Source organism: Rhineura floridana, chromosome 5 (genome assembly GCF_030035675.1).
Source record: "Rhineura floridana isolate rRhiFlo1 chromosome 5, rRhiFlo1.hap2, whole genome shotgun sequence".
NCBI classification, from domain to species: domain Eukaryota; kingdom Metazoa; phylum Chordata; class Lepidosauria; order Squamata; family Rhineuridae; genus Rhineura; species Rhineura floridana.
In genome coordinates, this window is record NC_084484.1 from 58,624,010 (window position 1) to 58,650,271 (window position 26,262).

The 26,262-nt window shown below is 40.2% G+C and overlaps 1 protein-coding gene across 2 annotated transcripts in view; it reads left to right on the forward strand.

Moving 5' to 3' along the window:
* Window positions 1–25,228, forward strand: part of LONRF2 (LON peptidase N-terminal domain and ring finger 2) — a 60,105-nt gene extending 34,877 nt beyond the window's left edge. For both annotated transcript variants that reach the window (XM_061626861.1, XM_061626862.1), the window contains 11 exons: window positions 3,545–3,663; window positions 4,961–5,083; window positions 6,645–6,806; window positions 7,334–7,559; window positions 8,515–8,614; window positions 9,627–9,741; window positions 11,059–11,180; window positions 15,283–15,441; window positions 16,779–16,941; window positions 19,899–20,048; window positions 21,654–25,228. In XM_061626861.1, the coding sequence (XP_061482845.1) occupies window positions 3,545–3,663; window positions 4,961–5,083; window positions 6,645–6,806; window positions 7,334–7,559; window positions 8,515–8,614; window positions 9,627–9,741; window positions 11,059–11,180; window positions 15,283–15,441; window positions 16,779–16,941; window positions 19,899–20,048; window positions 21,654–21,812 (1,598 nt within the window). In that variant the 3' untranslated portion in view covers window positions 21,813–25,228. The remainder of the gene's footprint in view (window positions 1–3,544; window positions 3,664–4,960; window positions 5,084–6,644; window positions 6,807–7,333; window positions 7,560–8,514; window positions 8,615–9,626; window positions 9,742–11,058; window positions 11,181–15,282; window positions 15,442–16,778; window positions 16,942–19,898; window positions 20,049–21,653) is intronic.
* The last annotated feature ends 1,034 nt before the right edge of the window (window positions 25,229–26,262 follow it).

Consider the following 26,262-nt stretch of genomic DNA (forward strand, 5'->3'; position numbering starts at 1 on the left):
GCAGAGGGGTCTGAATGCGAGGAGGATCTTGCATAAGTCCCCCTCATGGCTCCTCCCCTGGAACCCCCCATTTTGGGGGCTTCTGCCAGCCTTCACCAGCCCTCTGTCCACCGGGCTGGCCTTACCTGGCAGGCTCCTCGCGGAGTCACATCTCTGCCGTGGTAGAGGGCTGCTGCCAGCAAAGCCAATCGCAGCCGGCACTCCATGGCATCCCCCTCACCCCAGCCCAGCGGAAAGGTGAGTTGGATTGTGCCCTTAGCTGGCAGTAAGTCCTATTGAGCTCAGCAGTGAGACTTGCATCTAAATAGAAATGCATAAGATTAAACTGTTAGAGTGCTTATATGGTCTGTCTGTTGAAGGGTATGAGTTAAATGCTAGAAACGTAAAAGACTATCAGGTGATTCCAAAACTTTATAAGATTTATTTTTTTTATTATCAGTAGTATCATTCAATCTTCTGCATCTGTTTCTTCTGTCTAGCTTTTCATTAGGAACTATAACAGTATAGTCACAAGCTTACTTAGTTGCCTCTCAGTACACCTTTGTTCACAGAATTTGGATAGATAAAAATTGTATGAATTTCTGTTGCGCTGTCAAAAATGTAAAGGGAATGGTAACATGACAAGAGATGGATCTTTAGAAAACACAGTTAACTATGGAAGACGAGCTGCACATTTGTTTTTTAAATGATGCTATCCTAATGGAAGGCAATAGTAAACCACCTCTGAATACTGCTTACCATGAAAACCCTATTCACAGGGTCACCATAAGTCGGGATTGACTTGAAGGCAGTCCATCATCATCACCCTAATGTAAAGATGAACAACAGAAGTAGTGCCTATTACACCTGCTACCAACCAAGGATTATGAGAAAAGCAGAAGCTGCAGCAATTTGCTGGTGATCCACTTTAGGGGCACAGATTACAATCTTGGCCTAATGATCTCCCTTCCCCAGAAAATTGTTCTCCAACAAAACTAGTTGTTAAATAGTCTTAGCAGCTGGGTTTACACATAAGGGTTACCTGTATATGAGCTGCACTCAAACACTAGTCATTCCTATTTCACTCCTGTTCTATGAGTAGGTGAACAAAACAGGAACGGAATAGCTTAGTGTTATGTCCGAACCTAGGATTGTGGTTTACTTCCCCCTAACAAGCCGGGATAACAAGCAAATGTACTGGGAACTGTATTCAGAGTAGTGGGAAGCAAACAGGAGCTGTGAGTTTGGAAGAGAGAGGATAAGGTTTAAAGAGAGATGATGAGTAGAGTCTTGCTGTAGTGGGCCTGTGGTGTAAAGACTTAGCCCTGATTGTTAACTTGTGTCTTGTTGCTTAATTCAGGACAATAAAGACTCAAGTACCGTAGGGCCCCACTCATACGGCGGGTTATGTTCCAGAGCCCCACTGAAAAGCAGAACAATAAAATGGCACCCAACGCCCAAAAAACGCCGTAAAAGCAGAACAAGTGCCGTTATTAGTAGAACTCCAAAAAGCGGGGCCCTGCTGTAAATGTTTTTATATATTTGAGAGGAAGCAGAGGGGCAGGATAGTATTCACAGCTGAATCTGGTTTTATCTTCAGATCACTTCCAGACAATCTTTTTATTGAGCATTCATCCTGATTCGTTTGCACAAAGTTTGCAAGCAGGATATATGATGTTGGCTGTTTATTGAGCATTCACCCTGATTTGTTTGTGGAGAGGCTATACCACATTGTGCCAAGCAGTTGTTCCACACTCTCCAGTGCATTTTTCTATAATTCCTGAAGCCCCTCTGAGCATTCCATCCTCAAAGCTCTATAGCTGCCACCTTGGTAACAGCATTTGTGTGTTAGCAGCAGATGAAGGCGGAAGCTGAAATGTTTTGTTAATACAATAAAAACCTCTGTTTTGTTAATCACAATTACGTTCATACACACACACACACACACACACACACACCACACACATTTTCTTGGATGCAATTGAATCCACCCGCAGAATAGCAACAGTCTAGAAGTGTCATTGAGTCTCATAAGGATAAGTGTGATTAACACAAAAACAGGAGAGGGTATGTTGGCTACTTCAGTTAGTTGAAAGGACAGTGAATGTCTTCAGAAAGCATGTGTGTCATGCTTGTCTGTGAAAAGATACAAGTGCACTACGGGGCTCCACATTTAGTGGTTGCTTGACAAGGCCACCCCATTCAAGTTGCCTTGAAGCCTGGATACTTCAGTGAGCTTACAGCGGTACATAGCAGTGATAGAAAAAGGCTTTGGTCTCTTCTGTTCTGTTCCAGCTTCAGGCAGTTGATACTGTTTTTAGATAGACATGCTCTGCTTTGAGCACTCTGACCAGTAGCACAGTATTCAAGTTAGAGGACTGAATACCTTTGGGCTGATGAGTCTTCAACCACACAATTCCTTGATGTAAAATTAAGTAAAGCAATTGTTCTACCTGTTTACAGAAAAACTAGCACATGGTACACTTTGAAGACTTAAAAACAACATTTGTCTTCTCTTCCTCACAAATGGATGCAAAATCTGCTTCAGGATTTTTTAAAGAACCTGTGGATCCAGGTTTGAAGCTGTGCTGTGGTAGTGGTGCATTATCTCCTTTGTCACCCCTTCCTCCACTTTAGCGTGATGTAACGTCATAATGTAGTTATGGGTGGAGTCATTTGGTGGAAGTGGCTGCCCGCAGCATACAGAAAGAAGTTTGGTGCTATCTAACTCTTATTTTGTATACTTCGGCATTTTTCATTGCAGCCTGGATAAGCAAGAATATAACTTAACTATAACATTTTTTCCAGTGTCAAAAGATCAATTACGGATATTGGTTTTTAAAAAACTTTATCAAAATAATTGTTATACTAAACTGTGTTGGAAATCTAAATTATATAATTCAGAAATAATAATAGTCATAAAGTATGAAAAGCAGTACTTGACTGATGGCCTGGAATCTGGATAAAGCAGTCAAGAATCATGTTAACATATTGCTTCTAGTATTCCTATTTCTGCAGAGTAAGACCTTTGGTCTTCAGTAATTGTGAACCATTAACTGATATGCCCTTTAATAAGCTTGCCAGCTACTGGAAACTGAAGTTCAAGCATTCTCATATTTTTTAAATTTTTACAGAACTTGATGTCACAGTGTTCTCAGATTTGCCACACACCCTTTTTAAAGCTGCCTGGCAAATAGCTAGACAGTCCTAAAAATATAATGCAGCTTTTTAGCAGAGTTCTGTGTCTCAGCCATCATATTCTTAAAAAGAAAACAATACTGTAATAAAAAACAGATTGTAGGATTTGATTGTGCCTGTATAAAAATAAAATACAATATTTATTAATACTAGACAGTTTAATTTTGCTTATTGTTTCTATTAATTCATTGGGCTTTAAAAGTAATGTGTACTTTTTTGTTTAAGCTACTTTATTTGAAGATTTTTCAGTTACAAAAGAGCAATACATTAACTTCCATTTTATTAATCAACATTTCATTAACCACTCATTTCAAACATAACTACTAATTTCATTTAGATATTCTTTTGTATATTTCTTGTGTTTCAGCTTCCTGTAAATGTTTGGTAATAGCACGGCGGGCAGAACTTTGTACAGCTATGAAGAATTATCAACAAGCTCTTTATGATGCAGAAGCACTCTGCCGAAATAAACCCCATTGGCCTAAGGTATGTTATTTGCAAAGCTGCCAAAAAGCGTGGGAATGTAGGTGTGGTGTGGTATACATTTGATTTTGTTTGCATATGAGGACACTGCAAATTGTTTCTAATACAAGATATGCCTGAAAAATGAAGCTTGTATGGAAGCTTCTGCCAAAACATACACAGAAGCCTTGTTTGGATGTAACACTAAACTATGGTTTAACACAGGGATATGCCTTCCGGATGTTGTACTCCAGTGACCATCAGTAGTCAATTATCGGGGATGGTGGGAGTTGTAGTTCAATAATATCTGGAGGGTGCCACAATGGCTACCCCTGCTTTAGTGTTATGTGAATGGGCTCATGCTGTATCCTCTCTCATCTGGTACGGCCACAAGGAGCAGATTGGAAGCTTTTGCTTTTCTTTTAACTAACCACAGTTTAGCACTATGTCTGATTCCTGAGAAAGTGCAGATAATTTTAACTGTGGTGTATTGTTACAAATCAGCTTCCACAAATCACAATTTGAAGTTGGATTGTTTCAGTAAACCACAGTTAAGATGATCACAGTTTGTGTAGATTTGAGCATAATGCTAAAGTATGGTTAGCTAAAGCAGAAGTTAAAGCTTATGATCTCCTCATGGCTGTATTGGAGAACTGCATGAACCTAAGGCCCATTCATACAATGCTAAATTGTAGTTTAGTTTGACATCTGAATGAGATCACTATGTCCAAGGTCTAAACCTATATATTAGCCATTACTGCTTAAGTTCTCAGCATTATTCTGACTTCCCCACCTCTCATAAGTATGCATTGGCACATGGGACTTTCATCTGCTTTTGTTTTGGATGTGGCTATGGAACATTATGAAGGCAATCCCGCAATTTTGGTCAGGCCAGGCAAGAAGATGCATGTAGGTGTGGTCAAGTAGAAGAAGGTGTGATCCAGTGAAAAACTGGATGCTGGCTTTACATTCCTGAGCAGTCTGAGTTCTTTTGATTCATATATTGTGGAACATTTTGATCACTAACACTACATGGAAGCTCAGAGGTGAAATTACTGTTTATGTATATGCAGAATTTTGCTATCATGATTTTTCAAAGTTTCACAACCATTTGACAATTTTTGATTTGGGTGGATTTCCCCAGGGTTAAATTAGTTGTCAAACACTATGGCATGCATCCTCTAATATTTTGTCTGATTTTTCATATCCTTTTCTTTCCTAACCCATTGTGAAAGAATGAAATGCTTCTATGAAACAATACTATAGCCCACAGTTTTGTAAATTGAGATGCATTTAGTGTTTTTTCTGTGTATGCATGCAGGGCCATTATGTGAAAGCGCAAGCTCTTTCTGGATTAGGAAGGATTGAAGAAGCATTGAAGGAGTTTCTTTATTGTGTTGCCTTAAATCCTGAGTGGAGCTCAATGAAGATGGAAGCCCAGAAGGTAGACTAATTGTACAGAGTTTGCATCTGATTAGTACAGAAAATTTTTGTGTCTCTCTCATGTTTGACTAATAGCTTCATAGCCAAATATGTGAATGTATGGTTTGGATGTTAAAAGTTAAGAGCCATATTCAACTAACTTGTTGCGCTAGCAGAAGCCATGCAAGGATTTTCGCTGATGCAGTGGGACTTTCCCCCTTCCTTCCCTGCTCCCCCAATCTGCTCCTGAGGGTCAAGAGAACCCCCAGAACAATCGGCAAGGAGAGAACAGAGGAGATAATTCCAATCTCCTTAGCACTGTATTGAATTCAACCCTAAATTGTGTGTTTGCCATTAGGATGTTTCTCACTGTCACATTAATTAGCTCACAATAATTAGCATAGGGATTTATAGCTCTGGTAACGTCTAATGAAGCCACAAGGATTGTTGCTTGTGGATTTGCCCGCTAGTTGAAGATTATTCTAACCTAGCAGTCTGCCACTGTCTTCAAAAGCCACATGCAATCTATGAATGTCCACTAACGAGCTTATCAAGCTAGGGAAGCATGCACATGTGTTTCTGCTCTACAGCTTTGCAGCTGATCTCCACAGGCACCTGAAATTTATAATAGGAAATGAGAGGGGAGAGCTGGGAAAGCATACGCATCTAACTTTCCTGAAACAAATGGGGGCATGAGAATGGATGCACTTATAATTTCTCTTAAGCTCTTGCCCTATTTTCAGTCATCTCATTGTGTAATCTCGTTGTAGAAACTATTTAATTTTAAAAAAATAAAGGGTGATTGTTGACGTATGTAAGTGGGGCAAGTACAAGAACTTGGAAAATGGAACCTGGCACTCATATCATGATTTTAGCATTCTGGAGGAGGGATTGAGAAGTGACACACAGTATTATTATTATTTTAATTTATTAAATTTATTAGTCGCTTGTCTTCATAAAAATGAACTCAAGGTGACATACAATAAAAATATTAAAATCAATATAAAACTAACACAAATAAAGTTTTTTTTAAAAAGCACAGTACATGGATAAGATGATGGAACAACCCATCCCCTAAAAGAGGCTACAATGTCAACAGCTCTCCAAAAAATTAAGAGCTGAATGGCTGGGAGAAGTAGTTATGTTTTTGCCTTTCACCTAAAGACAGCTAATGATGTTGCCAGGTGTGCCTCTCTGGGGAAAATGTTCCATAAGCGGAGGGCCACCACTGAGAAGGCCCGTTTTTGTGTCACCATCCTCCGTGCCTCGCTCGGAGGAGGCTCACAAAGAAGGGCCTCAAATGCTGAACACGGGGTCCCAGCTAGTTCATATGGGGAGAGGCATGCCTTGAGGTATTGGGGTCCTAGAGGTTGTTTTATTGTTCTTTTATAACAGAGCAATATTGCACATGTGCACACACACACTCACAAAAGTGTGCCACCAAGTGTTTTGCATTTCATGCCAGCAAGCTGGGCTTGTTACCCATTTAAAACTTGAGGATGGAGTAAGATTGTTTCATCCCCAAGACCAATAAGCTGAATAAATGCAACAGCATATCTAAACTTGTTTTTTTATTTGTCTAGATAATGTGCGAGATGTTTTTCCCAGCATTTGAAAATGTGCACGATACCCTAACACCACCCTTTTGTAATCGGACCTCTTATACAAGGTTGAAACCTGCATTTCTAAGTAGTATAAATGCACTGTCTTCTGGAGAAGGTGGGTCAGCTGCAGAGACTTCAAAGGTAAGACGTGGAACATGTATGCTTTAAAAATAAAAGTGGAGAATCTGAATTTAACCACAATATCTGACTTGATTTACCATGGTCTAGAATACTACTTTACACCAGTGCTTGGAGCATAGTGTACAGAAGAGTATTGTTTCCCAGCTTGCTTCTAGATCAGTAAAGCTAATAACATGTTAGCTCAAAGGATGTATCTTACTAATGGGATGAAAACAAAAGAAAAAGTAATTGTACACTAAAACTTGCAATGGTAAAGTTTGTGTATTTCATTGAAAGCATACTGGGAAAGCTTGCAGTCTTGAGATGCAAGCCAGACCTCTGCTGGGTTCCAATAATTATACAGATAGAGTCTGCATGAGCAGCTGTTCCATTGACATGGAGAATGATCCACATAGTTCCAATTTTATGTAACTGGGGTAAGGAGATGCTATAAGCAGTAGTCGCATAGGTCATGCTGTGAAACTGTTCCTGACTTAGAGATGCTATTGCAGAAAAGAAATCTGAGCCATATTTTGTATCTGTTGCAGGAGGCCATCTTGAAGTTAACTAAAAACCTGTTCCAAGAGGCTGATGTGTATCGAAGTACTGATTCTCCTGTTTCTCATCATATACTGGATTTCTGTTTTGAAGATAACAAAAAAACTTTGGGAACAGTCCTCTCCAGTCTACCTGGTGCAAGCTTAAAAAGAAAGTTTTCTAGTGATGTGGGGGATTTACAGAGTTTGGAAGTCCCTAGCAAAATTCCTAGAAAAGGTGTGTTCCTGAATGAGGACTTTACCCTGCCTGTGGTTTAATTTCTTTCATTTTGTTTTGAAGGAAATTCACTTCTTTGCTTTTTATTGGTAGAACATACTTCATTAAGAGCAGCCCAGCAATTTCTGTTATAAGAAGAACAAATTAAAATATTCAAGTTTGTACAATATACAAAGCTTTGTGGAAGAAAAGAATGCTCTTGTTATATAGAGTGATGACATTATGATGTATTGCAGCTTTTGAATTTGTATTTGACATTTTGTGATATATATGTAGGAAGAATAAAAAGGTTATAATCATTCTGTGTAATACAGTAAGTAATAAACTGGGCAGAATGTGCAGGTTCATTGCCAGGCCCATGTTCCTTCTCTGGAGAGCAGTTTTGATACAACTTACAGAAGGGTAGCAGTATTACTCTTTTGCAGCAAAAACAACAAACTCTTGTGGCATATCAAAGACTAACTAATTATAACATAACCTTTCATGGGCTAGAATCCACTTCATTGGATTCATTAAGTTACCCAACTGCATAATGTTTGTTCTGGGGCAGCTTTTATTCACTTACATGATTTAGCAGTTTCAGATTTGAAAAATTAATTAATCATCTAGTTCTCAGAAATGGAGACAGCAGGTCCAAGAGATTGAAATAAATCATTTCTGGTGCTGCCATGCCTTAATATCAAAATGATAGGAAAATCTGTGCCCCTGGGCAGCTGTTGGCTTGCTTACTATGTTCTCCCTGTGGGCCATCAGTTGTCAGTGCCTACTATAGCTTATTATACTTTAAATTTAGTTCTCCAGCAATGCATCATTTTTGTGTGAATTGTTGGTTTAGTCAAAAGCTCTTAATGTTGGATGAACCTAAGCAATTGAAAGTATTACTGTTTTAAACTGAATAATGCGGCCCTTCAGTAAATTGGTACCCTTGCTGATTTGGAATGTGTTTCTTTTTAAGATGGAGATGCTACGTGTGGAAATCCCACTTTCCTTCCCTTAACAGTGATGCCTGCAAGCCTTGTGGATGCATCTGATTTTGAGTGTTCCCTTTGTATGAGGTATATGAGCAATATGACAGAAATAGACTAAGTATTGTTTGGAAAACATTGTATAGCATTTTAAAGTGGGGGCAGATGGGGGAGAGAGATCCTATCTTATGTAAACCAAGTTATTTAATTATATAGATATCCGGAGCTCCCAAATGTATCTGATGCTGAAAGCAGTGCAACAGAGTAAGTACCGAAGGTAAAGCTGCAAAGGAACATTGGGAGAGTGCTCCAGATTGTTCTGTTGCAGCCACAGCTTTTCCTTTGGTGTTGCTTGAATTTGGCACCTTGCCTGTAACACTGATTTTGGCAGGGATCACATATTCTTTGGAGGTGTCAAAAGTTCTCAAGTGTGTCTGATAACCTGTTACACTGCTGTTGGCAAGTAAGGCACTGAATTCAAGCCTGCAGTTGCACAGGAGCGGGTCCCACACTGGACATGATATGAAATCAAGTGATGGGCAGACGGGTGTAGCTTGGCCGAAACTGCCTTGCAAGCCAAATGCGGAGGATTGGCGTGCCTGATTAGACCTGTGGGTTCCTCGCTGCCTTTGTATCATATATTCAGTGCATCAGTGTAACTTTACTTTCATAAAATGGTGATCTGAGGAACTTACAGGATAGCCAACATTGTGCCCTTCAGATGTTCATGGACTGCCAGCTCACATCAGCTCTAGCCAGCATGGCTAGTGGTCATGGAAGATGGGAGTTGCAGTCCAAAAATCTCAGGAGGGCACCATATTGGCTTCCCCTGGAATACGTGCTGCATAGATGTGCTCAAAGACAGTTCTTAAAAATGAACTTATGTGGTGCTCTCAGTCACATAACTTGTGAAATTACTTGCCTCAATAAAAATGGGGTAACTGTGCAGTTGAATGTGCCTGTGAGTTACTGCCACTGATGTTTTGGGAGCGATTATTTGTATCTCTCATGCAGTTACATACACATAAAAATCTGGAGTTCTGTTTTGGATGGAAGTACAAAGTAGCCATTTTTTAAATAACGCTCACACTTTCTTGTTCAGGTTATTCTATGAACCTGTCACTACTCCTTGTGGACATACATTCTGCCTGAAATGCCTTGAACGTTGTCTGGACCATAATCCACACTGCCCACTTTGTAAGGAAAAGCTCTCTGAAGTAAGTCTCCCACCTCCTCCCGCTAGCTGCTTAGATGAAAGCCTCTTGGTTGGGTAAACTTACTGTTAGTAAAACTGGGTGTATGCTGTTTGTAGATGCACTGGGCTGCAAAATAAGCAAACGGCAGTACAAGAGGATGTGTTTTCCAATGGTAAAGGCCCCCAAGGTATGGAACAAAATCATGGGGTGGGGGTGAAATACCCGCTACCTCCACCCAAAACTGTGGGATAACGGAGGACTGGTCACGCGCTTTGCCAACATGCACTGGCAAAAGCCTTCAGCCAGCTGGGAATAGAAATTGGGCTGAAAGGAAGCAAGAAGTCTTTCATGTACTTTCCTTCAGCATAAGTTCGGGGGAGGGGGCTTTGGAGACCAAAGGAGGGCAACCTCCACATTTTGTTACCCTGCAGGTTATGCAGGGTCTTCAGTGCTTTCAGCTCAGGAGATTAATGAGGTTAGCCTTTTTTAGGGATGGGGGCACAAAGGAAAGAGCTAGCTCATGTATGCACCCCTGACCCCCTACACCATTGAAGGCACTGGACTGCCATGGGCCTTCTAAGCCTCAGATCCACAAATGGCTGCTGCACCAAGCTTAAGCAAAGGTGTCAGCTGCTTCTGGAACTGGCTACGTGAAGCTCAGCTTGCAGGGACCTGCCTCAGCCCTACTGTTTGAGATGCGCATTTCCTGGCTTAAGTAGAATGGTTCCAATGGTTGACCACAGAGCCAGAAAACAGGAGGGGGGGCATTAGTAGAGGAAGAAAAAAATTCCCACTTTCTTTGCAGGTTCCCCACTTGTTAATGCATATCTCCAGTGTCTTTTTAAGCTATTGGCCACAAAAAAGGGAAGTGGTTTGAAATTCTTTTGAATCACAGTTTTTCTGTAATGGTCTGAGTCCAGTTCTTCATATTGGCATCATCTTCAGAAGTAGTAATGAGTGGCTCCCCCTCTCCCTATTTCAGTATCCCAGGTACCTGTCCTGGTCATTTAAAACCAGGGCTAGTCCTTCACTGCTGTATCCAGACAGTGAAATGCCACACAGAATTGTGCTGACCATGTGTACTTTGCATGTACTCTTTCTCCTACCCTTCACATTTTAAGGCAGGGATGGGGAGCCTGTGGCTCTCCAGATGATATTGGACTGTAGCTCCAGTCAGCATGGCTAATGTTCAAGGACGATGGGAGTTGGAGGGCCAAGGTCCTTCACCCTTGCTTTTAAAGTATGGAAGGGTTTGGCCAACCATGCTAACTTCATCACTAAATTTTATCCCTGAGCCATTGACACACAACCTAAATTCTTCAACTCTCTCATTTATAGTTTTTGGCAAGCCGAACTTACAAGAAAACTGTCCTTACTGAAGAATTAATAATTCGTTACTTGCCAGAAGAATTGTCTGAAAGGAAGAAAGTTTATGAAGAAGAAATGAAGGAATTATCAAAGTAGGTAGCCTTCCTACAGAAAGAGAGATGACTAATATTTAACTGCTTAATGTCACTAAAACATTTCCTTGTGTTTGCTTACAACTGACCTCTTGAATGAATCTCCTAAGTCTTGTTGAGTTAAAAGGTTTGTATAAAGGAAACGAGTCATTTGGGGTACTGACATAAGGACTCTCAACACGCTTCCCTCCATCCTCCATGCATTTCCTGAAAGTGTGGAGTGCTGGCTGGAACGATGTCCTCCAGCCTCACTCCTGACATTGGGGTGCCCACCAGCCCTGCTGACTGACCTTTGGGGCAATTGCTGGAAGGTATGAATGGGGTACCTACTTATCTAGACACTGAGAACATAAGAAGAGCCTGCTGGATCAGGCCAGTGGCCCATCTCATCCAGCATCCTGTTCTCAAAGTGGCCAAGAAGAGGCCCATGGGAAACCCGCAAGCAAGACCTGAGTATAAGAACACTCTCACCTCCTGCGGCTTCTGGCAACTGGTTTTCAGAAGCATACCGCCTCTGACTATAGTGGCAGAGCATAGCTATCATGGCTAGTAGCCCTTTATGACCTTATCCTCCATGAATTTGTCTAATCTTTTTTTAGAGGCCATCACTGCCTCTTGTGGGAGCAAATTCCATAGTTTAACTGTGTGCTGCATGAAGAAGTACTTTCTTTTATCTGTCCCGAATCTTCCAGCATTTAGTTTCATTGAATGTCCATGAGTTCTAGCGTTATGAGAGAAGGAAAAAACTTTTCTCTATTCACTTTTCCGATGTCATGCATAATTTTATACACTTCTATCATGTCTCCTCTGACTCACCTTTCCTCTAAATTAAAAAGCCCCAAATGTTGCTACCTTTCCTCATAGGGGAGTTGCTCCATCCCCTTGATCATTCTGGTTGCTCTTGTTTGAACCTTTTCCAGCTCTACAATAGTCTTTTTGTAGTGAGGTGACCAGAATTGTACACTGTATTCCAAATGTGGCCGCACCATAGATTTGCACAATGGTATTATGATACCACCAGTTTTATTTTCAATACATTTCCTAATGATCCCTAGCATGGAATTTGCCTTTTTCACAGCTGCCACACACTGGGTCAATGTCTTCATCAAGCTATCCACTACGACCCCAAGCTCTCATTCCTGGTCAGTTACCGCCACTTCAGACCCCATGAAAGTATGTGTGAAATTAAGATTTTTAGCCGCAATATGCATAACTTTACACTTGTTTACATTTAATTGCATTTGCTATTTTACAACCCATTCACTCACTCTGGAAAGGTCCTTTTTGGAGCTCTTCACAATACCTTTTTGTTTTAACAACCCTGAATGATATAGTATCATCAGCAAATGTGGTCACCTCACTGCTCACCCTTAATTCTAGATCATTTATGAACAGGGTAAAAAGCACAGGTCCCAGTACTGATCCTTGGGGGACTCCACTTTCCACTTCACTACACTCAGATCTTTCTGGTAGAGGGCCAGTACTCAGTGGATGCAACTCAATTCGCCCCTCCATATGTTCGGTGTACACATGCAGGGTGGGAACATTTGCACATTTATGGAGTGTTAATCTTGCTGGAGATACAGGCCTAATGGAAAGAGGAGTCTGTAAAACAGACTCCTGCACAGAAGCATTGTCTGGCTGTACCAACTTTTTTCACATCCCTGTCACCAGCCTTGCAGGTGCTGCCCTTCATCTACTTTCTCTCCTCAGTAGAACTGTGCTTCTTTGGACTGCTGATAGGAGGAACAAGGAAAGGAGCCCTCTTAAAAACCCAGATGAGGAAAATGAGATCCGCTCCCCTAGTTCAATTCTCCCCACATTGGAGCTGACTGTCCCACCTTACCTGCCTTTTGTAACCCTCTTTAAGATACTGACAGCCCATGAGGGAACTGCCCTAAAATAAGAGCAGTACAACAAATGTGCAGAGTGTGTGTCCAATAGATCTTGCTGGGCGTGACCAGTTCAATATCGGTTCCGATATTATTTGTAACTCATCACTCCCCCAATATTCAAGTGATCCAGGCAGTAATATAAAACAAAAAGAGGAGTTGTATTTGTAAACAAAGAACTTTTTTAAGACAAACACGAACAGCTGGCACATAATGACGGTTACAATGTTACAGATATAAGCTTTCATTGAACTCTGTCAGTGTTTGTTTTTTAACCCTTTTCCTTTCCTATCAGCTCATGACATCTTTACTCTATTTTCCTCCCTAATCTCAACTTAACTGCTTCTTATCGAAACTCAAACTCATCTCAACTGACTACAACAGTCCTTTTTCCACTCTGCCCCTTCTCAGCATTCCAATTACAGATTTGACTAATGATGGAAAGGGATGGAACCCAGCCCTGTCCGTCACACAAGCACTGCAGCAAAGCAATCCTCTTCTCTGTTGTCCCCAATCCAGGAGCTAGAAAGTAGGCAGGTGATAGTACTGATGAGAGGGCAGAGCAAATCTAGGTCTACTGATAGTTCCTAAACTCAGCAAGAGGCTTCTATACTTCCCAAGCTCCTGTGTGAATTGATTCATAGTTAACCCTACCCACATTGTAGAGATGTCTGTAAAAGTATTTTTCATGTTAGTAATTCATGAGCAACAGCATAGGTTTCTGATATTATTTTATTAGTATACTTTTATTCATTCATTGCCTTACATTACAAAGATTTCAAGGCGACTTGCATCATTACAACAGAAGTATGGAAAATACATAAAATAAAATTGAAAGGGGTTGTATTCAGCTAAATCCTACTCAGAGTAGACCCACTGAAATGAATGAACCTAAGTTAGTCGTGTCTTACCATCAGTGGGTCTACTCTGAGTAGAACTAGCGTTGAATACCACCAAAATGTCTAAAGCTGATCGTAAGTATTCAAGAGGTTGAAACATCTAACCTCACACCCACTGTTATTCTGCTGTTGGCTTCTGCTTGCTTGTGAACAATCTTGGTATTTTTTTTCAAAATGAAAGGTGGAACATAAATTTTTGATTATCGTAAACCACAATTAAAAGCAACAAACTAACATCCCCCCCCCGAATGCGTCAAGTGCCTGGAAGTAAAGAGACTTTTTGGCCTAGTGCTGAAAAGACGACAGGGCTCCACAGGGCTCCTGGGAGAGCATTCCATAATTGGATGGGGTGGGGGGTGGAGGACTGATAAAAATACCATTTCTCTCCTACTGCCACCCTCCATCTTTCAACTGGAAGGTGGCACTTGGAGGAGGGCCTCCAATAGTGAAATAAGGGCAGGTTCATATGGAGAGAGATGTACCAGGTTTGTTGCTTGGTTTGTTGTTGTTGTTTGCCATGGTTTGCCATCTTACACAGAATTGGAAGACACAAAGCTAAACTTATATTTTAGCTCTAAACTTAGATTTATGCTCTCACATTTCATAAGTGTTATTTGTTTTGTAATTTAAAATCCTAAAATTGCCCCTGAAATTATTGCAGTAGTAAACGTGGGGTAGAATGTTGTTCCAAGCCTCTCTGATATTACATGTTTTATTGATATACTTGAAGTGATTTAATCTGAACTCTGTATCGTCAGGCTCCTTCTGCATGTAAAGTAGACTGCTGTAGTATGATGCATAGGCTTGGTGTGCACATGTTAATCCATAGTTTAAAATAAACTATGAATTCAACTATGGTTGAATGTGCATGAGCACTTTGCTTCTCTCTCACTCCTGACTATGCCACGTGGGAGAGAGAGAAAAAAGCCAGAGATTGACTTGTCATGATGTGTGAAATGGGGATTTTGTGGACTCATGGTTTGTTTTCTTTAAGCAAACCACAAGCAGTATACCAAGAACAAACAGAGTCTGGGTTTGCACATCACAAGAAGAAAAGTTTTGGTTTACTTCTCCCTCCCTGCCATGGCACACTTGGGAGCAGAGGGGAGGAAAGCACTTGTGTATGTCAAACCACAGTTTATTTTAAACTACAGTTTAATGTTGCATGTGAACTACTGGATGTGTCATTAACAGCTGGGAAGGCCTAGGAAATGGGGTGTATGTCAACATATCCAACCTTATTTCATGACAAATTTCAAACAGTTCTCAATTGCTTGTGCTGATCTAATTTGACCCTTCGTTTTCTTACAGTCTAAATAAAGATGTTCCCATCTTTGTGTGCACCATGGCTTTCCCAACCATTCCTTGCCCTCTTCACATTTTTGAACCCCGTTATCGGTTAATGATAAGAAGATGCATGGAAACTGGTACCAAACAGTTTGGCATGTGCTTAGCTGACGAACTGAAAGGGTAAGCAAAGGATTTGGAAGTAAATGTTGAATTCCTGAAAGATGTGCTGATGTGCAAGTCCATCTGATTTAGTAGTCTTCTAATCCCTATTTGTGTTGGCTGCACTTTCTCAAAAATGTTGTTTGACCTGACCCACCTTAACGTGGGGGGGGAGATGCTGGGGTCTGTGAGCTTGGAATGCCACTTGTCTGGGGCCAGCTTTCCCCTTTTTTCTTTTAACTTTTGTAAACTTGGGGGGGAGGGGCTAGTGCTGTGAAGAGAAGTATTACCCAATAAACACTTCATTGGGGCCAGAAACATTCTGGAGAAATGAAGGTGGTGATGGTGGTGACTGCTTCACCAGTTGCTTCCCTTTTCTTATCTCCATCTGTTTCTTCTGCCCACCTCTTCACCTCCTGGTAAGCTTACTCGACCAAGGGCACCAAGCCCTCAAACTTGCTGCTGGTCCAGGAGAAGTTTTCTGCTTGTGCACAGGGGTATTTTTGGGCTGAGCTCTAACCTGGCTGGTTTTCACAAGGTTTCTTGCAATCCAAGATGTTCCATAGCTCAGAGAATTGTCCAAACATCTCGTTCTTTAACTCTGTCTAAACATTTGTGATGCCTTGAGAATTACAGCTTTGATAAGGAGTGTAAAACGTCACATTTTATATTTTTGAATGACTGTTTTGCAGTTCTCTGTCACCCTATATGGAATTTGTCTCTGCTTGGAAAGTTGAACTGTTTCTTGTTCTCCAGTTTTTGCTCTTCCTACAAGTGCAGTGTAAAGAATGAATCTGCCTTACTCTTTGCTTTTGTGTGCATTTCTTCCTGGTCATTCAAGCTGCTTCTGTTACATGGGGGTACCAGCAATCTCACACCCAATCAGGCCCACAACAGCTTTGCTTCAGCAGTACCGCAGTCTCTGATGCTTCCTATTCACTGTCTTATCTTGTATCTTGTTGCAAAATGCAGAAGCATTTTATCTTGTTGCAAAATGCAGAAGCAACTAGTTGACCAGTACCAGTGGTGTCACAAACCTCCCTCATTAATCTCATGGAGAGTTGCACAGTACTCAAAAAAATATCTGGCAGGCTGACTCTAGTCCTAGAAGAACTCAAACATCAATGTGTAGCCTTTCAACAGTACCAGAATGGGCAATCTGTTTCTGCATGCCTTGTATCTCTCTTCTCATGATGTCAGGACATGTATGTGTGTAATTTCTGTAATAACGTTTTACAGATTGATTTAAATATGCTTATGCATGGAATTGGTAATTCCGCATGGAATCAGTAGGGCTTATTCTTGAAGTATGCTTAGGATTGCAATCTTGATCTCTCTCTCTCTTGTTGTCCCATCAGATTTGCTGATTATGGCTGCATGTTAGAGATCAGAGATGTGAAGTTTTTTCCTGATGGGCGTTCAGTGGTTGATACAGTTGGTGTTCGGCGTTTCAGAGTCTTGAGCCATGGTCAAAGAGACGGGTATAATACTGCAAATATTGAATATTTGGAAGATAAAAAGGTAACTTTTTGTGCAGTTTTGTAAGACTCTTTTCTGCACTTGTCTTCCAAGTATGCATTCTGTTGTTTCATCAAATGTTATATTGGCTTTTTATCCCATTACAGGCGGACAACCCCATTTCATCCTCTTAATACTATCGGCGTCCCTTGTATTTTGAATGCCTTTCTCCTTCTCCATGACAGTATAACATTCTTGCCCCAAGTCATTTCCTTCCTCTCCCTTCCTCCCTCCACATAGTGCTTCACCAACACTAGAAACCTGCCATATTTGATGGTTTTGAATTGAAACAACACCCCAGTTTTGACTGGAAGCATTTTTCTGGAGATGCTTTTAACTTTATTGTGTAGCATTCTCCATTGCACAGGCACTGCCTTTTCCAGAAAAATATATTGAGTAAGAAAACATGAGTTTATAGAAGCAGGGATTTGGGGAAACAAGCCTATGATAAATAGGAATTCCAGTAAAATTGGTGGTATGTATGTACTCCTAGGGGCAAATGTTAGAAGAGGCATATCTAATCTGCTTGTAAATTATATCATGCCTAGGTATCAATGGCACTCTTCTTTAGATTGATGACAAAGCATTACAAAGTTCTGTTGGATTATATCTCCCTCAAGCATGCTTTGATCACCAGTTTTTAATCCTGTTAATTTCTGCAGCTAGTTTCTTCAGTAGTGCAGCATTAAAGTTGCTCTCAAATGGAGGGAAACATGAAGGCAGAGAGAATAGAATATATTTGATTTTGAAGGTTAAAAAAAGTCTGAGCTGCTATTTTCAGGTGTGGACAGAGGATAGGACATCAGATCTCTATTACACAAAACAAGAGGTGGCAGCAAAAATATTTGTTCAAATATACTCAAATTTCAATTCATCCTGCCAGGATCTTTTACCTGTTTATTTGCCTCCATACTCACCCTGCAAAAACACTAGATCCCACTTTCCACATAATTCATGGACATTGGAAGGATACAGGTAACTGTTTAGCAAATGGTATCTTACACAGTGGTAAGCTGATTGTCCTCACTGCTTGGCAGGACAATACAATCTTACTACTTTCTTGCTGCTTTCCTGGAACTCTGATCAGATTCAGAAATGTGGTAAGATTTTCTTCCCGTTTGTGCAGGATAAATATATAGTTATATATGCATAGTCTTAAGTAACTGCTTGGCAAATAATTGTATTTGCCCACTACAAGGCATGGTTGCAACATTCTGTTATCCATTCTTCCTCCCTTTGCTTACATTGTGCCTCGTAGTGCTGTGCCTGTTGGTGAGGGTGGATCTTTATCAGATCAGGGTTGCCATCCTACATAATGTTAGTACAAATCATTGAAAGCACATACATGCTTTCTTAGCTGTACCAGAACGGAAGTCACATAGCACTAAGAAGATCAAGCCTGGAGAAATAACAAGATAACAGTGTTGGTCTCTATCAGAATCTGGTAGAATTCCACTTTAGTCCTCACATCTCACTACCTCAAAATATGGTAGAACTTATTTTTATTTCAAGGTGCCATTTTGATTCCCATGTGAATGTTTGGACAAAAGCTTCATGATAAAGCAGCAGCTTAAGAAGTTTCCACTTGAAGCAAGCTTATATAAAATTGTACCTTTTGGGTTTTATGTACTTTATTGAACTCTCTGCTCTTCACCGTCTTTCTTTTCCCCAAGAGCATCATGCTTCGGAATGACTGTCCTTTTTAAATATAGTGAAATCCTCTTAATGCAGAAGCCACATTGAATGTATGGCATTTGATCCTCCTTAAGAATAACACCCAACTACATGAAGGCTGAGTTCCCCCTAGCAATGAAGAGAGCTCATTGCTGTAAAATCCATTGTGCTATTGAAAGTAATCATCAATTGTAAAGATCTCTGATGAGAGATGAAAAGTTTGGTCCTTCTGCCCAGTGACAGAGCTGGAAGTTTTGATTTTTAGATGACTGGTGCAAGTTTTCAACACAAATGAATGTATTTTTCCATCCCCCTGGGTATAACAGCACTCTTTCTTGAGTAATTGTGGAGGGACCACACATTTCAGGCAGAAGGTCATAGCACTGAGCCAATATGTGGGTTTAATATTATCAGATCCCAAGATCTGCTTTGTTACCTTTTTAACACCTGTGCAGCCTAATCTAGAATTCTGCGTAGTCGCTACCATGCCATTTATTGAAGAGTGTGCTGATCCATCCAGCTCAGTCATATATAATACAGGGGTTCAACATGGTTGGGGTGAACATGTTTGCTCCTTGTGCAGGAGAATTGTGGCAATTGTGCAAGTGGGATTTAGATGGTAAGAACATAAGAAGAGCCTGCTGGATCAGGCCAGTGGCCCATCTAATCCTGCATCTTGTTTTCGCAGTGGCCAGCCAGATGCCTGTGGGAAACCCACATAAGGCTTCTTCTGTGTCTATATGACTACTTCTGTAAGATGTGAATGTCATGTTTCTGTGAAGATGATTTGTTGGCTCTGCTGTTGAACTATATGTTGTTGTAGTAGTAGTAGTTTATTGCATTTTGTTGAGTGAAAGGGGCAACTAACACTGTTCATTGATGATCTATTTTCTTGTAAAAGGCTTTAAAGCAGTTAATATTAAAAATATGGTGGATGTATTTCTCACCCAAAGGATCTCTGTTTCACTTTTAATGGAGAAAATTTGTGGCACTTGTGATTGCAGAGCAAGTATGGTTGGCTTTTTTTTATATACACCAACTTGTTGCAGTTACTGCTATAGGCTTAAGAGACAGAATGGAGGTGAGTGGGGCTTTCAAGGGAGTACAGCTTCTCTAAGCCTCACTGTCCTCTGCCCTAGTGCCCAGTCTTACTGCAGAAATCAAGGTACCGTGTTCCAAGACATTTTAAAAGTAGCTAAACTGTTTAGATGATGCTTTAAGTCACATCTTGTGTTATTTTTGTCATGCTGCAAGTGAGTGAAACCAAACTTTGAATCCTTTTCCAGGTTGAAGGGGCAGAGTATGAAGAACTTGTCCGCCTTCACAATTCAGTCTATGATCAAGCTGTTGCCTGGTTTACTTCTCTTAAAGACAACATGAAAGCGCAAATTCTAAACCACTTTGGGTCAATGCCAGGAAAAGAACCTGAGCCACAGGTAAATATTATAAGACAAGTCTTTCTCTCTCACACACCACCTCTGAAAATAACAATAAAATCCTCAGAGCTGAAATTCGTAAAATATCAATTCACTAAATTGATGAAGGATCAAAGATGGAAATGGGGAGTGCCTTTCTCACCAGCGTCTAACTATGCATTATGTGCAAGCATGGGTATTGAAGTCCCCCTTTGGGGGGAAAAGTAACTTTGGGAAGAATGAGATTGGAATAGAGAAGCACCAAGAACTTAACCCTTTCCCCCTGCAGCCAAATTGCTCCCCAGAAGTGGCTGGAATGGGAATTGGCAGCAAAAACCTCTGCTGCTTCTCTCTTCCTAATACTCCTCTCAAAGCTGCTTTTCTAGTAAAAAATTTTTGGAGGGGAGAGGTCTTTAATTCATGCCCTTGTTCAGGGTGAGGGCTATCTTTCGTAGCATGGTGAAGTTGAGGAAAGTACTATGGGCAATCCGTCATTTGATTTTTAAAAAAGACTATATTTCTGCCCTGAAAAAATATATTGGTAAGTGCTACATTAAACTAAAGTCTATGCTCACTTGCCTCTGGGGATAAAAAAACACGCACACACCACCAACCACCTTTAAAAACATCTAATTAAATTGTTGCCACTAATAAATCTTGCACATTTGGATTACAACCCCTGTGAGACAACACTATGATTTTCAAATTATTCCTCATTTGAGTCATAATTACATTTGGACTTGCTCACATAGACTGAACTCATGTGAACAGATAGGCATTTTGGCAAATTCTCTATGTGTTCAGTTTATCTTTGTACAGCCTTAGTAGCAAGCCAGACTACTCTATCAAAAAAATTACAGACACATTTGCACCTGTAACTTGACAGTCCGCATAGTGGTTGGTGTGAGCAGAAAGCTTTCTCGGACATTCTAAATAGGAGCAAATCTGCATGAAAAGATCAGTTGTTTCTGCTCCAGCTTTTAGTGCTCAGAATTGCTTGAGGCTAGAATGGAAGAAATAATTCTCATCAAAGGAGTGATGAAACATCACAGCAAATTCCTCCAGTAAGGCTGATGTGGGAGTCCCAAGAAGCCCATTTTTACAGAGTCAAATACATGAACTTTCATATTGGCTGGTAATTTAAGCATAGTACTTAAATACGCATTCCAACCTCTTAAAAATAAAATAAAATTGAGATATGATTTAACTAGAAGGTTAAGTACTAACATGACAACCGACCAACCATTATTGGTGTACTGTACTTTTGCAAACAAACGTTGAGTGGGGTTTTTTCTGCTTCTTTCTATTCTGCCCCAATTGTTTTTAGCCAGCTGTAATGTAGTTCTTGGTGGACAGAGACAAAGCTAGTAGAAGAAAGGTTCAAAAGGGTGTGCTTTTTTGTTTTGTTTTGAGCAATCTTCCTATTATAGCACATACTCTTTGCTCCAAAACATGGGTTGGGTGGGAAGGAGAGGGCCTGTTCTCATTCTGTAGCCTGAGGATTGGACAGAACGCTGTCCTTTGGATAACCCTATCAATATTAGGGAATTAGTGCAGAGGGCTATCATTTAGATTTTCCTATAAATGTTAAGCACATATAGATACATTCTTTTGTTTTCTTTGCAGAGTAACCCTAGTGGTCCAGCTTGGTACTGGTGGCTGTTGGCAGTATTGCCATTGGAGAACAGGGCTCAGTTGGCCATTCTTGCCATGACTTCGCTTAAAGATCGTCTTATTGCCATACGGCGTGTATTAATATTTGTGACCCGCAAAAGAGCCAGATGACACAGCCTTATTTTTGAACAGACACTGAAAACAACTGGTTGCAAATGCTCATAAGAGAGAAATCACAAGATTGAACAATTCTTCCCTTTTAATGACATTGATCTGTTCATCTAAGCATTCACCATTTTTGCACACACTCTACCCAGTAGTTAAACAAGCATTCTGTGCCTATTGTCCTGGAGAAATCTGAGCCTCTTGGAAACTGTGCAACAATTGCAACATAGCTGATAGTTGCAGGCGACAACTTGGAATTGCTACTCATAACCAACTGTCTATTTATTATGATGAGACAACTGAGTCACAAGCCCTAAAACATTCCTGAAGCCCCAACAGAAATCTTGACTTTACATAGCAAGGAAGTGGGACTCAGAATGGTGGATTAGAAACTGAAAATGAACATTTTTAGAGGTAGCCAGTTGAAGGGAATTTCTCCAAATATCTAAAAGAAGAGTGCACAGACAACAGAAGAACAATCTTTGATCTGTAGCATATTGACAAAATGATTGATCTGTGAAGTAAAATAGATATTCCTGGGCGTTCCCCTTCAGACAATGTCTGTTCAAAGAGTAGCTAGTGAACAGCACTGTGGCTGATTATAACAAACCAATCCCTTGTGTTTGTAACTTGCATGCTATGTGTAATGGGAATGTTTCAAAACGTGTCTAGGACGGTTGGGTTCCCCCATCAAACCCTACCAAAAAAAAAAAAAGAATAAGCTCAGGTGACTTGCATTACGATATAGACAAACGTTACCTATGGCCAGCCAGTCCTTTGTTGTGGTGACTTGGGAACCTGTACACATGAGGATTCTGTAGCCTCTTACGGTTGATGGAATTTGTGTGTGGAGGTGATGCTTTTTTCTGCCATTGCAACACTTGAGCATGTTGAGCTCCATTGCTGGATCATGGCCAGCATTTCTAGCTTATATATATATACTCTGTTCCCTTTAAGGTGTTCTGTAGTAAGCTCACAAAAGACCGCTGAGATATAGAATTGCCATTTCAAATTACTGTTCATGTTCATTCTGTAAGTACAACTTAAAACAGGAAAGATCCAGTTTCCACCTAGATTTGAAAACAGCCATGCCAGCCTAACCTGTTATACTGGAACAACGTTTTGTTAGCATATTTTTTTAACCAAAACTTTGAATATTCTTACTCATTATGTACCGACCACTGTCTGTGCTTTGAATCTTGGTCCTTGGTGACAACTTGAGGAGGCACAAACTCAACCCTGTAAAGGCAAATTTCAATGCAAGCTTAAACCAGGTGTTAACCTTCAATTTGTTGTTGGTTTTGTAAATATATCTACATTTTGATGTCTTAGTACCTGTTGATAACTTTTAAAAAATGGTCAGGCAGCCTGTTGGAAAGAAACTAGCAGTAAACCTAAAATCGCAGAATAGTGTTGCTAATGCAAACTGCTGGACTCTTACAAATAATTGTACTAACAGGAGGGGAAATAACACTGGTTCAGATCTCAGAATGTTGTGTGAATTGAAGGCAAACTGAAAGACACTGGTTCATGTGCAGATAATATGGCAAGATGAAAATAGTGGCAATACCAAAATATTTCAAAAGTGCCTATTTTTAAATTAGAAAAAGTGTTTAGACAAAGGTGTAAACACTTGCACATGAATTCAGGAAGCAATATCATCTAAAAGGTGATTGACTGCGTTACTGGGTACCATAACGGTAGTCTGAGGGTTATGATTGGCAAAACGATTGAGTGAGAAGTTGCCAGTAGCAGTTTCCTAGGAACTGATCAACACAGCCTGAATGTACTGTAGTTGCCTCTATCTTGAATTCACCTTTTGTAGTTAAGTACTGACCTGTGACTACTCTTTTAATTGTAAACTGCATAACTTGCAACCAATGATCTAATAATCTCTACCATAGCCTTCCTGCAAGTTCTGCTACCTTGACCAGAGTCTGTAGATAAAATGTGTGTTTTTTTCCTTCAAGGGAGCTACCATTAAAACTGAGAGAGAGAGAGGAGGGTCTTAGTGTATTTTCCCTTCTATCCATTCCCTGGGTGCTATCATACTTCCCCCAACACAGCTGTCTTCCTGTTAAATCCACTGGACTTTAAAAGCTTCCAAAGTACCTAGTAAGAAATTCTCCAGAATGTGCCCTCATTCATTTTTGGCAGGGAACTTGGACCGTTTTCATAATTTTTCACAGTATGTACAATGTTTGTTTTGTGGATTCTGGGTGTTTTCCCTTTCTTTGTCTTGTTTTCTGTTCTATAAATAGCTGAAGATACACAGCAAGTGAGCATAAGTAAGAAACTATTTTGTTTTGCTAATTTGCTGTTTCAGCGTTTTCCATGTTTAAAATTCTGTTCCCTACAGTATCCCTGATACTCATATTTGGTGTTCTGTTTTGGATGCAGTACTTTTCTGGTCTTCAGCACGGTATCCTTAGCCCTTAAAATTAAAGGTCAAGTTGTCTGCTCTTTTAACAATCGCCTATCAAATGAGCAGATACATTCATTAAAAATACGATGAAAGTCAGAATGTTTAAATCTGTTTTCTTCCTCTTAGGCTGATTGGTCTGGCAACTTAAGAGAAGTGGGGGTTAGGGTATCTGTCATCCAAAAGACTTTGCAGAAAAATGTTCCAGAGATGTTTATTGACTATATCAAGGGGAAGGCTTTCCATCCTCCCCTATAAACATGCAAAAACCTGTTTTCCATCATAAGCCTGCTGTGTAAGGCTTCCAAATAACAAATAGATTTGTAAATGAAATTCAATCTTCTTTGAATTTCACAGATCATACCAGTTGTCTGCTACTGTGGCCTTTTATCTACAGCTTTTAAAATCTCCCTTTTCAGTCACTGAGATTGCTTTGTGACTCCATTGAGCTGATAATCAGCAGATTTCTGCTCCTTTGGCTCATGCTGTAGTTAATTTTCAGAGAATTAATGGCAAAGGGTGTTCAGAAAGCTGTATGCTTAAGTCATACAGTGTCTTGCATAACTGAAGGCCTGGTGTTTGGTAGCGCCTTAATTTTGCAGCTCTGGAATGATTGTATCAACAAAGCACCACAAAAACCAGATCTGGAGCTTGTGACCAGTTTTTTTTTAAATCATACTTTATGTAGATAAAACTTGAAACAAAATCCTTACCTGTTTTGAAACTAGTTGAAGAAATGTGTGTGTGTACGTGTGTGTGGGTGTATGTGTATATATGTATAAATATAAATTATTAATCTGCGCCTTTTTGTACTTAATAAAAACAAAATGAAAGACAGGTATGTGTTACACCAATGTTTGGCAGTTCTTGTTGTATAAAACAAAGCCAAACCTTTTTTAAAAAATATTGCTGCAATGTTCATTTCATGTATATTTGGAATATTCATGGAAAAATGTATTTATGTGATATTTGGAATAAAATTCAGTTTACAAGTGTCATATTTCCTTTTACTAACTCTATTTCATTTAACACTGGATATTTTATCATCAGTCAGCTACTGTACCTTATTGAGAGAACCACCGGCTTCAGATTGTGCACTTAGGCTTAAAAGACATGTGACATTCAGATGTATGGGTTGCATCCAATGTAGCACTAAGTGAATGTTCCACTAGTGCAAGGATTTCTGCTTGTGCAATGGAACATACTCCCCCTCCTCACATGCCTCCTGAAGCTGTTCTAGGGGTTTCCCCAACCCTCTGGAGCAGATTTGGGGAGGGCAGAAGGTGCACACAGGAGGAGGAGGGGGAGAAGTCCCATTGTGCAAGTGGAAATCCTTGCCCTGATGGAAGATATTAGTTGAATATCACCTAATGATTAGTTGAATACCGCCTATTGATTCTTTACTTTATTGGCATGTGTGTGTTAAAGTAAAGCTGCTTCTGATTCACATGTAATGCTCAACAGTGGTGCTGTTTGCATGAGCTACAATAAGCCTGAGCAAAGCCTTGGGTTTCCGCATGCTTGCTCCTCCTATGAGGCCAGGAGAAGGACTTCACTAGTGTTCAGTTTCACTTTTAAAAGAATCCTGGCTTGTTGCTTGTGGCCCAGATTAGGGTTTAAAACAAACCGGTCAGTTTCTAAATGAGGTATCTTCAAACCATGGTGATTATGAAGATGTCTTGTTTTAGTCACCTGAGTTGTTTGAGATCAGGTTCCCAAACAGTGATACATGGCCCACCAGTGGTCTGTGAGCTTCATTCAGGCGGTCTGCGGCATGTTTGTGGATTTGTGGTTGAAGATGGGAGATGCCACATCCATTGTGCAAAATACATTGATTAATTGCATTTTTATTGCATCTTGTATTTCTCCTTATCTTGTTCTATGGAATTCAAATTGTATACAAACAAAATACAATTATCTAAGAAATAAAAGAAGCAATAAAATGTAAAATTCAAAATCATACAGCATCTAGCATGGTATATTACAGTTGCTACAACAGGCACAAAAATCATTAAGTGGTCCACTGAGATGCTC